Source organism: Camelina sativa, chromosome 5, assembly GCF_000633955.1.
Source record: "Camelina sativa cultivar DH55 chromosome 5, Cs, whole genome shotgun sequence".
Taxonomy (NCBI): Eukaryota; Viridiplantae; Streptophyta; class Magnoliopsida; order Brassicales; family Brassicaceae; genus Camelina; species Camelina sativa.
In genome coordinates this window covers 3,297,601-3,312,652 of record NC_025689.1, presented here as the reverse complement: position 1 = coordinate 3,312,652, position 15,052 = coordinate 3,297,601, and the positions used below count along the sequence as shown (strand labels likewise).

The following is a 15,052-nucleotide window of genomic DNA, read 5'->3' as shown; positions in this document are numbered from 1 at the left end:
TTTTTTTTTTTTTTTTTTTTTTTTTTTTTAACTTTACGTGTAGGTGTTCTTCTATTTGTAAATTATAGGCTTCACCTTTACGACAAGGAAAGATAATGATGTATATACATATCACATTACCTAAAAGGCTATAACCGTAGATGTTTATAGGATACGAAAATAGTAGATGTCAATTGTTGTCATTGTCACAAACGAATCTTGTCAATATAGTCAATAGACTAATCACATTACGTATTTAGTATCTACTAAATACTTCTAACAACGTGTTTGTTTAATGGCGTTCAACAGCAGCGAGAGTTTACATTACAACCACAAGTTCGTATAGAGAGGATTGGAATAAGTGAAAAAACAAAATTTTCATTCGTGGTAAAAGAAATAAGGATGTGCAGTGCCAGTAGTATCCAAATAAGCAGAAAACTTACATATTTGAAAATCACTATGTGGATAACAAAAAAAAAGAAAAAGATGAACATATAGAAACGTTATCAGGCAGAGTTGGAAGAAGAAGGACCAGAAGGAAGCAGGTCGTAGCCATCGTGATGGTCACAAGACTCCACTGGTATGCATTTGAGGATGACGGCTACAATCATACTCAATGATCCTATCAAGATTGATAATAACCAATGTTGCCAGCTCAGCGGAACGGTGCTAGCAAATGCTCCAAGAAACTCCACTATGACCACTTGGAACACTACCGTCACTGTCATTACCCATGTGAAGACCCAGCTATTGAACATTCCTTTGAACACATTTATCTTCTCTATCTCCCGGCTATTGATCTCATTGAATACCTGTTTTTGCATACCATTTGATATATCATGTTACTTATTCTTTATATAAGAGTTGAGTTAGTGTTTTTGTTTCAGAGCGGTACCTGGCAAAAGACAAAGGAGTTGAAGATGACTGTGTTGAGAACGGCTGTGGAGTCAGGGCCATCGAGTTTGAGAATTGACTTGCCTGCGAAATTGAGAATTCCCAAGACAATCAACTGGTAAACGCTTTGACCTGCGATGTTTCTCCACATGGTTTTGGTGATGAAGCTAGCAGTTCTAGCGATTGGTGCGCGTTTCATTAAACCTTCATTGGGAGGTTCTGTTGCTAGAGCCAATGCACCAAGTGTGTCCATGATCATGTTGACCCAAAGCAGTTGCACAGCAGTGAGTGGAGCAGATCCTGGATTAAATAAGAAACCAAAAGAAACAGTTATTATATATGACCAAATAATAGAAGAAAGACAGTGTCTGAATGTTGTCTGATGGTACCTGTGATGCAAGCAGAGACGAAGTTGATGATCAGAGCAACAACATTAACAGTTAGCTGGAACTGAACAAACTTCTGAATGTTTATATATACAGCACGTCCCCATCTAGCGACATTTACTATTGTTTTAAAGTTATCGTCCATGATGATCACATCAGCATTCTCTTTTGCAACCTGCATATTTCGGGAACGTTAAATCTCAAGTCTTTTTGATTAACCAAACCAGTATTAAGAGAATAACTAGGGGTTACCTCTGTTCCAGCTATTCCCATTGCAAGTCCAATGTCTGCTTCATGCAATGCAGGAGCATCGTTTGTCCCATCCCCAGTCACTGCAACTACCTCTCCAATTTTCCTCAAGTTGCTGACTAAAGTATGTTTGTCCAGTGGCAGAGACCGAGCCATTACCTGAAGGCAGAACCAAGGAAATTTTAATATACTTAACATTTTCAATAGGATAACAATTCATTCTAGCTACCATATATCAAAGAACCTGAATTTTGGGGATAATGTTCCTCATTTCGTGAGGAGACAAATCCCGGAATTCTGAACCTTCTATAGCTAAACCTCCTTCAGTAAATATGCCACATTCCTTAGCAATTGCTTTGGCTGTGCTTATGTTATCTCCAGTGACCATACGGACAGTGATTCCAGCAGCTTGACAAGTCTGAACGGCTTCCCTAACACCCGGACGTACTGGATCTTTGATACCAACAACTGCTATCATTGTGTAGCCTCCATCAGGGAGATCTCCACTAGGAGCTTCATCTAGATCTTTGTAAACCAAGCAGAGAGTCCTCAGAGCCTCTGAAGCAAAACCCTCTATGATATCAGAGATACTCGTAATCCGTTCTTCATTCAGTGGAACAGATTCTCCACTCGAATCCACAACATTCTCGCACATTTTCAACACTATTTCAGATGCGCCTTTGCAGAAAGCTCGTGCACCACCTCTAGGAAGAGCTATAAGAACAGACATTTTCTTCTTGTCTGAATTGAACGGCTCAATCTTGAGTATCTTATGCTCTTTGCGTTGTGCGCCAAAATCACCACCTAAAAGCAAACCGAATTCGAGTATTGCTCTTTCCGTTGGGGATCCTAGGATCTGAGTGTTTCCATCTTTATCCTTAACAACTTCAGAACCAGTGTTCTGAAATATGCCCTGCAAAAGAATACTCTGAACTTCTTCTGGTAGTTCTAACTGAAAGCCTTCTCCACTTCCCTCTTGCCTCTCTTGAACTTTATCACAGATCCATACTTTGTTGACCACCATGTGATTAGTAGTCAAGGTCCCTGTCTTGTCAGTGCAGATGCAAGTAGAAGAACCCATAGTCTCGCATGCAGCAAGATGCCTCACAAGTGCCCTGTCACTCATCAGCTTCTTCATAGCAAATGCCAAACTTAAGGTCACTGCTAGAGGTAAACCTTCGGGTACGGCAACGACAATGATAGTTACAGAGATTGCAAAGTAGTCAAGTAGCGTCATTGCATCTTCAGATGACCAGTTGGTGAAGCTACCAGATGTTGCTTTCTCCAAGACAAACCTTATGCACAATACCAGAAACGTAAGCACAGCAAAGCTTAGACCGATCTTACCAATTATTGTTGCAACCCCATTGAGCTTCACCTGCAGAGGAGTCTCATCTTCTCCACCATCAACCAGCGTTTCCATCAACTTTCCCCACTCAGTCCTCATACCAACTGACGTCACCAGCATTTTTGCAGAACCGTTTTGAACTTTGGTTCCTGAAAGCAGAAAAGGCTTCTCTCTACTCACATGTGACGGTTCACTCTCGCCCGATAAGCTTGACTCGTCTATCTCCAAGTTGTATCCAGATATAAAAATCCCATCAGCTGGAACTTGATCCCCAATAGATAGATGAACTACATCTCCAACGACCAAATCATGAATGGAGATTTCTTGTCTGTTCCCATCTCTGGTGACCTGTACAATAATCTTCTTCTTCTCTCGATCCAAGTCTCTGAACTGCAAAGATTGCTTGTAGTCGCTGATCGCAGTAACCATGACAACCAAGAGTATACTTAGCAAGATCCCCGTCCCATCATACATTCCCTGTGGAAATCCTTCTGTGGCAACACCCACGCCTATTGATACTACAGCGCACACCATAAGGATGATAAGGGTTATGTCATGGAGCGCTTCCCAAACAAACATAAAGAAAGATCTGGCTGGTTTCTCAGTGTAACGATTTTCTCCATATATCTTTTCCCTGGTAGGAACTTCACTCGAACGAATGCCTTCAGAGAGAGATACAGATACTTTCTTAGCAATTTCTTCAACTCCACCTTTGTGTAACAAGCTCTTAGTGTCATTTTTGCGAACCATAGATGAAAGTTCATCTGCTTCAATAGAAAATCCGGCTCCCTTAACCTCATCACTGAGCTTGTATTCCGGCCTAGCAACAGCTACAGAAAAGAAAAGTTAACATCACCATATAAACTCAGTCACCATATAAATCTAGTAGCATGCATATCTTACCATCGATGAATTGAAGAGCTGCCTTTTGAACGTAGAAAGCAACTCGGATCTTTTCCTGATAATGAGTAAAGAGAGTGAGGTAACAGATAAATTAAATCACCACAACATGCAAATCTTTGGTCATATAGGAAACTGAAGAAGAACAAATCCATTGCTTGCTTAATTTTCATTATGTTTTCTAAGATAGTAGGTTTCTGCAAGACTGCAACACCATTGGAACGTCAATTATATCACTGATCTCATCTTACAAAACACAACTAAACCTATTGTAGCCAAGATATCTAGGGAACCAGGATTATTAATAGCATCTAAAGTGCTAATCAGTCCCCTCACTTTAAGATCTGAGTTTAAGAATGGAAGCTACAATCCCTTTCTTTTATTCAACAGTTGGGCTATAAAACATTTTGCTTTATTTAAAACAGACTAAAAAGTGATTCAATTTCAACGCTAGAAAAAAAAAAAAAAAAGAGACCAAAAGGGAAAAAGAAGAAAAGACAATGAGCTCTCATCATATCCAAAAGAATCCCAAAAATGCTTCTTTATTAGGTTTGTGCAAGTGGGGAGAGAGAGAATAATGGTGATATCTCTGTTTCAGAACCTTACGAATAGACACACTAGGCGAAGTTTCCTTGTAACTTAAGTATAGCAATTGCACACAAGAAGTCAAAGAGTCGTACTCGTACATAAGTCAAGAACTAGATAATAAATTGAAGGAAAAAACAAAAAATGCTAATTATAGATGAAAAAAAAAGGCACAAGTATTGAAAATAGAATTCGTCCTTTGGTGTTTGGATTCAGTCGCAAAAAGAAGAGTTAGAAACTAAATAAAAGGGTCAGACTTTTTTTTTCGTGGCCTCTCAAATTGGCTCATCCTTGTTAGTAAGCTAACGACAAGAAAGCATCCATATGTAAAAAAACACAGTAGAGGACACTAGTGAGAAACTATACAACTTAGATGTCATTATCATATGTGTGGTTGGCAATTAAAATATTGGTTTCCCTAAATTGAATATTACACAAAGATAACGACGAAACAAATAATACATCCCAACTTATATATTACGTTATGATTAATGACCCAAAAAAAAAAAGATAACACATTTGTACATTTATACTATGTCATTAAGATACAAATTAAACAGTTTTATAATAATGCTTTCTATTTGCACCAAACAAAAAAAAGACTTTCAAGAAAGTGTAGAAAAGATACAAAGCAAAAAGATGATTAGACATTGAGTTTTTTTTTAATTAAATCCTTAATTCACTCAAAAGTGGTTTTAACTTTTCATCACTATGAGTTTGAGTTTTCATGAAAAAGGAAAAGTCTCCTCGTAAAACTATACTTAAACTTTTTATGCTATCTCCGTCGTTGTTTATGAACACGACGCCGTCACGAAAAAAAACAGAACTCGAATAACAAAAAGATGAGAAAAGAAAAATTGGAACCTGGATCTGGTGTCTCTTGTTCTCGTAGTCAGCAAGCTTATCGAGATCCCGGATGTTACGAAAACGACGAGTACGGTTCTTCACGATAGAGACGGACGACCTCCATCTCTGTCGAGCTTCTAGCGACGGGTTCTTCGCGTCCACCTCGAAATCCCGTAGCAAATTAGACATTGTATAGATTAAACTTCGCCGGCGCGAAGTCAGCTGAGAGAGTCTGAGACTGAGAGAAAGAGAAAGAGGATTGAGCTACGGATTGGTTTGAGAGAGTAGTTGCTTTTATTGGATTACTCAAACCCGACCCGAATTATATGCTCCGATATAGAGCCCATATATTCAAATTTCATTTTTGTCTCATTCGTGATTTCGGATAATTGATCCGACCCGGTCGAATATTTATATTTTACAATTTGGTCCACATACATGTTTGTGTTGTGATAATATTTTTTTTTTTTGTATGTCTTTATCAAATTTGTAAACCTCAAAGATCTCTATGCTTTATAATTGTTTATTTTTTACTAGTATCTATGTATGATGCTATGTCACGTGAGTAGATTACAGATTCACAATTATATACATTTGTGTTTCCGAGAATAATTAAACAAACTACAAGTAGTACACACATTATAGTATATTTCTACTAAGATATGATTAGGCCGGTTATACAAATTGAAGTACTATATGATGTTTGGACTTTCCATTTGCACATCACACATAATCAAATTACAAATTGTCAAACATTCGGCAGCTTATTTAAACTAATCACATTATAAAAAAAATAGTAATTGATTGGTTAGGAAAAAAAACATGTTGCTTTATTGTATTCAAATAATGGATGGATTATTAAAAAAAAAACCACTAAAAGGGGAGTGAGATGCGCCGCCTCGACTGTGGAGGAACCAGAGCACTTGACGCTGCCGTGCTACGAATTTTTGTTCTCATTTCCCTTTTCAGTTTTTGGTTCGTAAAGACTTTTCATATTATTCCTTTTTCTCTCACTTTTAAACTTTTTAGGCATATCTTTGGATTAAAAGTCAGATTTTTTCTTAGTTTATATTTGTATTATGATTTAAGTATTGATTTAAAAAAAACAAATACATGAATGTAGAGGTCGATCACTATTATCTCAGGACTAATCGTCTGTAATAAGATCAAAGCTCAAACCAACCTTTGCTTGAATATCCAAAACCATACAAGATTTTGGGGTCCCATTTGTTGGAAATAGTATAAAACAGCTAACATGTATTTTGTCGGTAAAACATCCAATTGCAAGGACTCTCTTTTAGCTAAATAAATAGCCTAATCATGCTACTCCCAAGGCATTTTATCATTGCAAGAACATTCCAAAATTACAACAACAAAAAAGAAAAAGAAGGTGAAAAGAAATAAGCTTATGGGGCAAACACACACTCAAGGCTTTGGACTTGGAGAATGTGACATTGTTGATTCAAGCTTGCGTAACCAGTTAACATACTGATCCTGCTCCTTCTTGTTCAGGTGACACAAGAGGAAATTGGTTAGGTCTAAATCATATCGGTTAAAAATCGAACCAAACCGAAACGATTTCCATTAGGTTAACCGAATCAAACCTAACTCATTTTAAAAATATGTTTTACCGGAGAATCGAACCTGGTCCACAACAAACATGAGCATGAATTGTGGCCACTGCGCCACGTCGAAAATTTAACAAATTCATACGTGTTAATTTATATAAGATAATAACAATTAAACTATAAAACCAAACAAATAGCATATATGTTTAGACCAAAATACCAAAATATATTAAATAAACCAAATATCTAGAAGTTTTAGATATATTTGCTAACTTCTTTCCTTACTAGTCAGTTTTTAATATTTTTGATATTTTTTCATTAACTGATTTGAATTTAATGATATATTTGCTAAAATGATTATTTTGTGTGGACTTCAATTAAAAAATTATATATCTATATATCTATATAATATAAATCAATGTTTGATCCATTTTCATAAAGAGAATAAACTATCCTCATGACCAATGTAAATCTCACTAATTGACCATTATAATATAAGAAAATCTAATTTTATGTAATACTAAAATTTGATATATCACCACCAAAATGAGCAGCAAATTTGTATTAGCCAGTTTAGACTAATCACCAAAACATATATTCCACTCCCTCCGTTCCTAATTGTACTTGAATTTTTTTTTGTGCACCAAATGTACTAGTATATGTCTTTTTCTTAGTTCAATTTCTTTGTTATTTTAGTGTTGAACAAGATTATATATATATATATATTATTACATCAAGATTATATATATATAGATATATTATTACATCTAGAACTGCGAGAGTTAAATGTTAGATTTAAATTTTGTTAAATAGGATTAACTTAAGTAAACTATGTGAAAAACAGTTCCATTATTTATACATATTAGACCAACAAAATTCTGATGCCTCCTACTCTACTTTATTTTAGGATAACTCCACCTGATTTGTTTTTTCTTGGTCGAGGAGGGAGGATAATCTCGGATCTTTCAATCCCTAGAAACACACAAAAAAAAAAGAATGGATTCATACAACAGTTTCGCTCAGAAATGCGGAAGCATCAAAACTGATTTACATAGGATGGCGAATCAGACCCAAGGTAGAGGAAGGGTAGCAGTGTTGGCATACCACGGACCAACGGATCGAAGAGTGATCCATGGCGTACCCAGGTCAGCATCTCCCTCTCCCTCTCAACAGAAACAAAATCGGAATTCTGTATATTATAATGTCAGAATAAGCTAGAATCTAAGGCTTTTAGATATTCTAAATTTTAGATGTTCTAAATTTTATGTTATTGGAATTGAATTTGTAATATTTAAAAAATATTATTAACAATAAATTACAAATACAAAGACAAATTCACTTATACACATGACATACATAAATTCGAATTTATGAATAAATAATATCAATTGTTGTATTTTAATAGTCAATCAAACTATCAAAATGTAAATGATGGATATCTAGAAACTTAAAACTTAAAAAAAAAATGTAGCTATCTTTACGCCATGTTACAAAATATTTTATATTATTATAGTTTGAAAATACAACATCACAATTGTTTATAGATATGAGCTTTAGCAAAAACGTACATTATTATATTAACATATATATCTATATATATGTGTAAATTTACATTATTATTAATTTATGATATTATTGGGACCATGTTGTACATGAGAATTTCAAAAAAAAAAAAACCGATTTCCATTAGGTTAACCGAATCAAACCTAACTCATGGTAAAAACATGGTTTGCGGACACTGCGCCACTTCGAAGATTTAACAATTTCATACGTCTTAATTTATATAAGGTAATAACAATTAAACTATAAAACCAAACAAATAGCATATATATAGTGAGATGCGCCGCCTCGACTGTGGAGGAACCAGAGCACTTGACGTTGACGCTGCTTTTCAGTTTTCGGTTCGTAAAGACTTTTTATAGTATACCTTTTTCTCTCACTTTTTAAATTTTAAGGCATATCTTTGGATAAAAAGTCAGATTCTTTTCTCAGTTTATATTTGTATTATGATTAAGACAACAAATACATGAATGAGGGTATGGTTTATGTACAGATCGATTACTATTATCTCAAACCAAGCTTTTCCTTGAACATTCAAAAGCATACGATTTGGGGTCCATTTGTTGGAAATAGTCTAAAACAGCTAACATGTATTTTGTCAATAAAAATATTCCCTCCCTCAAAAACATCCAATTGCAAGGACTCTCTCTTTTAGCTAATAATGCTACTCCTAAGGCATTTTACCATTGCAAGAACATTCCAAAATTACAACAACAGAAAAAAAAAGAAGGTGAAAAGAAGAAATAAGCTTATGGGGCAAACACACTCAAGGCTTTGGACTTGGAGAATGTGACATTGTTGATTCAAGCTTGCATAACCAGTTAACGTACTGATCCTGCTCCTTCTTGTTCAGGTGACACAAGAGAAAATTGGTCAAGTCTTCACTTATTCCCTTGGATATTAGATATCGCCGTAGTTCATAACATAGTTTAAAATCTACTGGCCTACAAAGAAGAAAACAACATCGGTCATTGATATCAAACAAGCTACATATAACCAATAACAGTCTGCTTCTTTCTTTGTCGATACATATGATAGAACAACTACTCCAAGCAAAAATGTAACCAAATGCTTTGAGGTTTCGATGAAGTAACTAACTAACAAGTTCAACCTAAGTTGTTAAACCGAGAAAAATGCCACTTTTAGATGAAATTGTAAGTCTGCAATGCTAATTACAAGTGTAATTAGAAGAGCTCAATCTAGCAGTGAGGGGGAGAAGGATATAATGATTCACCTGAGGAAGTTATCTCTATAAGTAGAAGAAGGAGCAGACACTAGAGACCGAGTAAAGCAGGCTCTCTCGACGTCGAAATGAGAACATCCAGATCCTGTTTCGTAAACGCGGCAACCAAAATGCAAGATAGAGCTGAGTGCAGGCTTTTTGATACACACTTTGGCAAGAGCTTCCCTAGGAAACACTAGATCATCATCATCTTCTATTATTATTGGTTCTGGCTTCAGTAAAGCAGAGACTACAACCTCCTCCCCTGAATCAAACTCTCTCCTCAGAACAACATCTTGGCTCTCAGGAGAATCCCATTCCAGTTTGAAATCTCCAAGAGAACCAGTCTCAGCACCCTATATATATAATGTATGTACTTAGCTTTTAACAATTGAAAATCCTAGGGTTTATGTGATTCAACATCGAATACTCTAATGTCACTCAATCCAGAAAAGAACAATAAAAATGAAATTGGAACTGATAATAGAGTCAGATCAAACTAATGTTGAGCACCATTTTGATCGAAAACTCAACCGAGACTATATACACTGAGGGTCTGAGACACAAAGGAGAAGAAGAAGGAGATAACAAACTATACCTGGAAACGAGGGTGAGAGATTTCGTGACGAATTTCAGATTGGAGGATCTTCACTAAACCACCATCTTCAACAGCTTTCAATCCTCGTTTCATAATCGGATTCAACTTCCTCATCTCTCTCTCTCTCTCGAGTCTTTTTTTTTTTTTTTTTTTTNATTTCCCCAAAATTAGCTTCCCTCAATCTGCAGAACACAAGAATAGGGACTAAAACGTGGTCCGGTTCGGTTTTCTTCAAGAATAGACATTCGGTTATCACCGAATTTCAGTAAACCGGAGTTTAAAAACGAATTCAGTTACTTGCGTAAATCATGTAATTAACAATTAATTCCATCAAATCATACAAAACCTTATGTCCATTAAATCATAAGCTTCTCCCCTATTGGACCGAACCGGGATTAGTGAACAATAACCGATTGGATAGTTGAAAATAACTGAACCGAATCAAACGGCATTCATGTTAAAAATATGCTTTTCCCAAGAATCGAACTCTGAATCCTCTACAAACATGACCGAACTGTGCCACTTCAAAGATTTAGCACCAATAGCATATATATTTAGACCAAAATATCAAAATATTTTAAATAAACCAAATATCTGAAATTTTTAGATATATTTGCTAACTTCTTTGCTTACTAGTAAGTTTTTAATATTTTTAATATTTTTTCATTAACTGATTTGAATTTAATGATATATTTGTTAAAATGATTATTTTGTACAATATTATATCTATATATATAAAGTTAGCTTTTCTCACTCCTGGTGCAGCCACCTCAGCTGCCACATCAGCCACATCTTCTTTAATTTTATGGACCTTACAGATTTTAATAAGTCCTTTAAACAATCATACAAATGACAAACTGATCAACTAAAATTTATCTAAAATCTGTAGGCTCAACACTATTTCATTCAAATTCTTTGGACCCATCACTATTTTTAAATCCTATGAATTCAATTTTTTTATTTTAAAATAAATTTAAAATATTCATTTAGTGCATATTTTTTGTTAATTATAATTAATCGAAAGTTTAAATAAAAAATAATTATGTAAAATGAATTAAATGTTAAAATAAGAAAACAATACTATAATTTTTCATTAGTGGTAATAATATAGTTAAAGATTTCTATTAAACTGATCATAATTTAAAACTTCAAATATCAAAACAAGGCAACCCAAGCAACACTTTCAAAGAATCAAGGAAACACAATTTACAAATCAGTTAAAATAATTATTTGGCAGCACTTCACAAATCCATCACCAAAGACAAAGACACAAAGAGATGAACACACATTTAATAAACTAAAAAGATTCAGATATATGAACGTCACAATCAGATAACCGTAACACAAAATTATATAAAAAAGACAACCGAAGAAACAAAAAAAACAACCCGGACTTTATAAAATTACAGCAAGATAAACAAGCAAATTAATTTTCCCCAAAACACAACTCACATCGAATAAAAAAAATCACTCACAGGACAAACGGGAAAAAAATTACAACAAATAACACAAAACAACTCACAACTTAATTAGGAAACCTAAAGAAGCCAACATATTTTCATATAAACGAATTTGCAACTCAATTGACATTCACCTTTAACAAAATCAACAAGGGATAACCAAATATCCCCAATAGATGCGAAGCAAGCAAGGATTCAACCAAATACGCAAACCCAAAAAAAAAATCAGGGGAAAACGATTACGATAAGAATGACTGAAAAAAAACGATTACGAGCATCAAAGACACAAGTTCAATCCTCAAACATACCTCTAGATCGGAAAATTGCTCTTCTCCTATCCGTTCACGAGGACATCGGATTTTGAAAAAGAACAAATCAATTTCAACTTAATAACATACAAATAATGGTCCAATTAACCCATAAATTATAAGCCTTACAGAGAAATTGGGTCTGAATGAAACAAACAAAAATAGCCTAGAAAAAAAATTGACAATAAAATCCACAATAAATAACTTATTTATTATTTTTAATAAAATCCACAATATTTTTCACTCCAAACACTAAAACATTGACAAAAAAATTACTCCAACAGTTTACAAAATACATATGAAAATATTATAAAACAATTCAACCACAAAATGGAAAATAATAATAAATTAATGACAACTAACAGCTACAACAAAACAACAACTTCAACTAAACAATGTTAACTTCTAATAATAACTTTTTTTAAAAGCATTATAAACACACAAGATGATCTCAATTTTTCCTTTAAAAACAATATCCAACAAAACAACATAAGCAACCAAAATTAAATACAAAAACAAACGTAAAGATAAATTTACAAAAACCAAAAAAAATATACACAACAAAACTCGGAATACACCTTCATATAACTACCGCGCGTAGCGCGGGTCGATTGCTAGTATCTATATAATATAAATCAATGTTTGATCCATTTTCATTAAGAGAATAAACCAAATATCTGGAAGTTTTAGATATATTTGCTAACTTCTTTCTTTACTAGTCAGTTTTTAATATTTTTGATATTTCTTCATTAACTGATTTGAATATAATGATATATTTGCTAAAATTATTATTTTGTATGGACTTCAGTTACAAAATTATATACCTACATAATATTAATCAATGTTTGATCCATTTTCATAAAGAGAATAAACCAAATATCTGGAAGTTTTAGATATATTTGCTAACTTCTTTCCTTACTAGTCAGTTTTTAATATTTTTGATATTTCTTCATTAACTGATTTGAATTTAATGATATATTTGCTAAAGTGGTTATTTTGTATGAACTTCAGTTACAAAATTATATATCTATATAATATAGATCAATNCATATAACTACCGCGCGTAGCGCGGGTCGATTGCTAGTATCTATATAATATAAATCAATGTTTGATCCATTTTCATTAAGAGAATAAACCAAATATCTGGAAGTTTTAGATATATTTGCTAACTTCTTTCTTTACTAGTCAGTTTTTAATATTTTTGATATTTCTTCATTAACTGATTTGAATATAATGATATATTTGCTAAAATTATTATTTTGTATGGACTTCAGTTACAAAATTATATACCTACATAATATTAATCAATGTTTGATCCATTTTCATAAAGAGAATAAACCAAATATCTGGAAGTTTTAGATATATTTGCTAACTTCTTTCCTTACTAGTCAGTTTTTAATATTTTTGATATTTCTTCATTAACTGATTTGAATTTAATGATATATTTGCTAAAGTGGTTATTTTGTATGAACTTCAGTTACAAAATTATATATCTATATAATATAGATCAATGTTTGATCCATTTTCATAAAGAGAATAAGCCATCCTCATGATCAATTTAAATCTCACTAATTGATCATTGTAATATAAGAACATCGAATTTTATGTAATACTAAAATTTGACATATCACCACCAAAATGAGCAGCAAATTTGTATTAGCCAGTTTAGACTAATCACCAAAAAATATATTCCACTCCCTCCCTTCCTAATTGTACTTGAATTTTTTGGGTGTGCACCAATTGTTCTAGTATACATCTTTTTCTTAGTTCAATTTATTTGTTATTTTAGTGTTGAACAAGATTATATATATATATATATATTATTACATCTAGAACTGCGAGAGTTAAATGTTAGATTTAAATTTTGTTAAATAGGATTAACTTAAGTAAACTATGTGAAAAACAATTCCATTATTTATACATATTAGACTAACAAATGATACATATTTGAGGAGGTTCTCATCGCTCGGGGTTATATATATACATATTATACTTTATTTTAGGATAACTCTACCTGATTCGTTTTTTCTTGGTCGAGGAGGGAGGATAATCTCGGATCTTTCAATCCCTAGAAACACACCAAAAAAAAAGAATGGACTCATACAACAGCTTTGCTCAGAAATGCGGAAGCATCAGAACTGATTTACAGAGGATGGCGAATCAGACCCAAGGTAGAGGAAGGGGAGCAGTGATGGCATACCACGGACCAACGGATCGAAGGGTGATCCATGGCGTACCCAGGTCAGCATCTCCCTCTCCCTCTCAACAGAAACGAAATCGGAATTCTGTATATTTAGTTATAATATTTAGGTTGTAATCATTAGTTATACCTAAATTTAGGATATTCTTAAAAACAAAATTTAAAAGAATTAAACAAAATCTCCAAAGAGTGTATTTACATAAGGCAAAAAAAATCTTATAAATTAATTACTCTTAAGCGTGATTTCCGATTATGCAACCAAATAAATTTACCTAACATCTATCCAAACTTGTAGTATAAATCATTGACATCTCCATTCACCAGAATACACTGTATTCATATAAAAAAAAATATAACATTATTTGTATAGTCTGGATTTACGGGTAAAAAGAAAGTATATTAATAAAATTAATACATTAATACATTAATAATTTAAATATATTATTTGTATAGTTAGATTTACGAATTCACTTGATTATTGTAATCGAGATTTACGGGTTCTCTTGATTATTTTAGGTGTATTATTAAGAATAACAAGGATTCTTGAACACAAACCATAATATCTACAGAAAATTTACATTAATCATTCACACTATTATTAACCAACTAATTCAAAATAATAATACCACTTTAAGGAACAAAATATATAAACAAATTTTTACAAAATCTTCCGAATCAATAAGTGTAAGCGATATATGAGTTCAAATGTAATAGATTATATGATAAATTGAGTTATAATCTTTATAACTGACGATGGATTAAATGTAAAACGTTAAAATTATATGATAAGATTATTTAAAAATTAATAAAAATATAAAAAATTATTTTAATATACAAAATATATACATAATTTTGGTATAAAATAAAGTTCAACCTGTGCTATTGTACCGATACTCATTTAGTTCCATTTATATATTGTCGTCAAGATGATGTAAGAAAGCGTGGTTAA

The 15,052-nt window shown here is 33.0% G+C and overlaps 2 protein-coding genes across 2 annotated transcripts; both read right to left on the bottom strand.

Annotated features, from left to right (window-relative positions):
* Positions 338–5,545, bottom strand: LOC104785222 (calcium-transporting ATPase 4, plasma membrane-type). Its single transcript, XM_010510398.2, has 7 exons — positions 5,206–5,545; positions 3,760–3,814; positions 1,753–3,686; positions 1,512–1,667; positions 1,263–1,434; positions 875–1,173; positions 338–791 (listed from the first exon to the last, which is right to left on the bottom strand). The coding sequence occupies exons 1-7, from the start codon at positions 5,374–5,376 to the stop codon at positions 486–488; spliced, it is 3,093 nt and encodes a 1,030-aa protein (XP_010508700.1). The 5' UTR covers positions 5,377–5,545; the 3' UTR covers positions 338–485.
* LOC104785221 lies at positions 8,886–10,286 on the bottom strand. The gene is made up of 3 exons (XM_010510396.2): positions 10,136–10,286; positions 9,550–9,893; positions 8,886–9,259 (listed from the first exon to the last, which is right to left on the bottom strand). The coding sequence occupies exons 1-3, from the start codon at positions 10,247–10,249 to the stop codon at positions 9,082–9,084; spliced, it is 636 nt and encodes a 211-aa protein (XP_010508698.1). The 5' UTR covers positions 10,250–10,286; the 3' UTR covers positions 8,886–9,081.

Excerpts from the sequence above, each read along its gene's own strand:
- LOC104785222 (XM_010510398.2), bottom strand. The coding sequence starts at position 5,376 with ATGTCTAATTTGCTACGGGATTTCGAGGTGGACGCGAAGAACCCGTCG. Across the intron at positions 1,435-1,511 it reads TGGGAATAGCTGGAACAGAG|GTTGCAAAAGAGAATGCTGA; the intron begins GTAACCCCTAGT and ends CGAAATATGCAG. Across the intron at positions 1,174-1,262 it reads CGTCTCTGCTTGCATCACAG|GATCTGCTCCACTCACTGCT; the intron begins GTACCATCAGAC and ends TATTTAATCCAG.
- LOC104785221 (XM_010510396.2), bottom strand. The coding sequence starts at position 10,249 with ATGAGGAAGTTGAATCCGATTATGAAACGAGGATTGAAAGCTGTTGAA. Across the intron at positions 9,894-10,135 it reads TCTCTCACCCTCGTTTCCAG|GGTGCTGAGACTGGTTCTCT; the intron begins GTATAGTTTGTT and ends TTATATATATAG. Across the intron at positions 9,260-9,549 it reads TATAGAGATAACTTCCTCAG|GCCAGTAGATTTTAAACTAT; the intron begins GTGAATCATTAT and ends TCTTCTTTGTAG.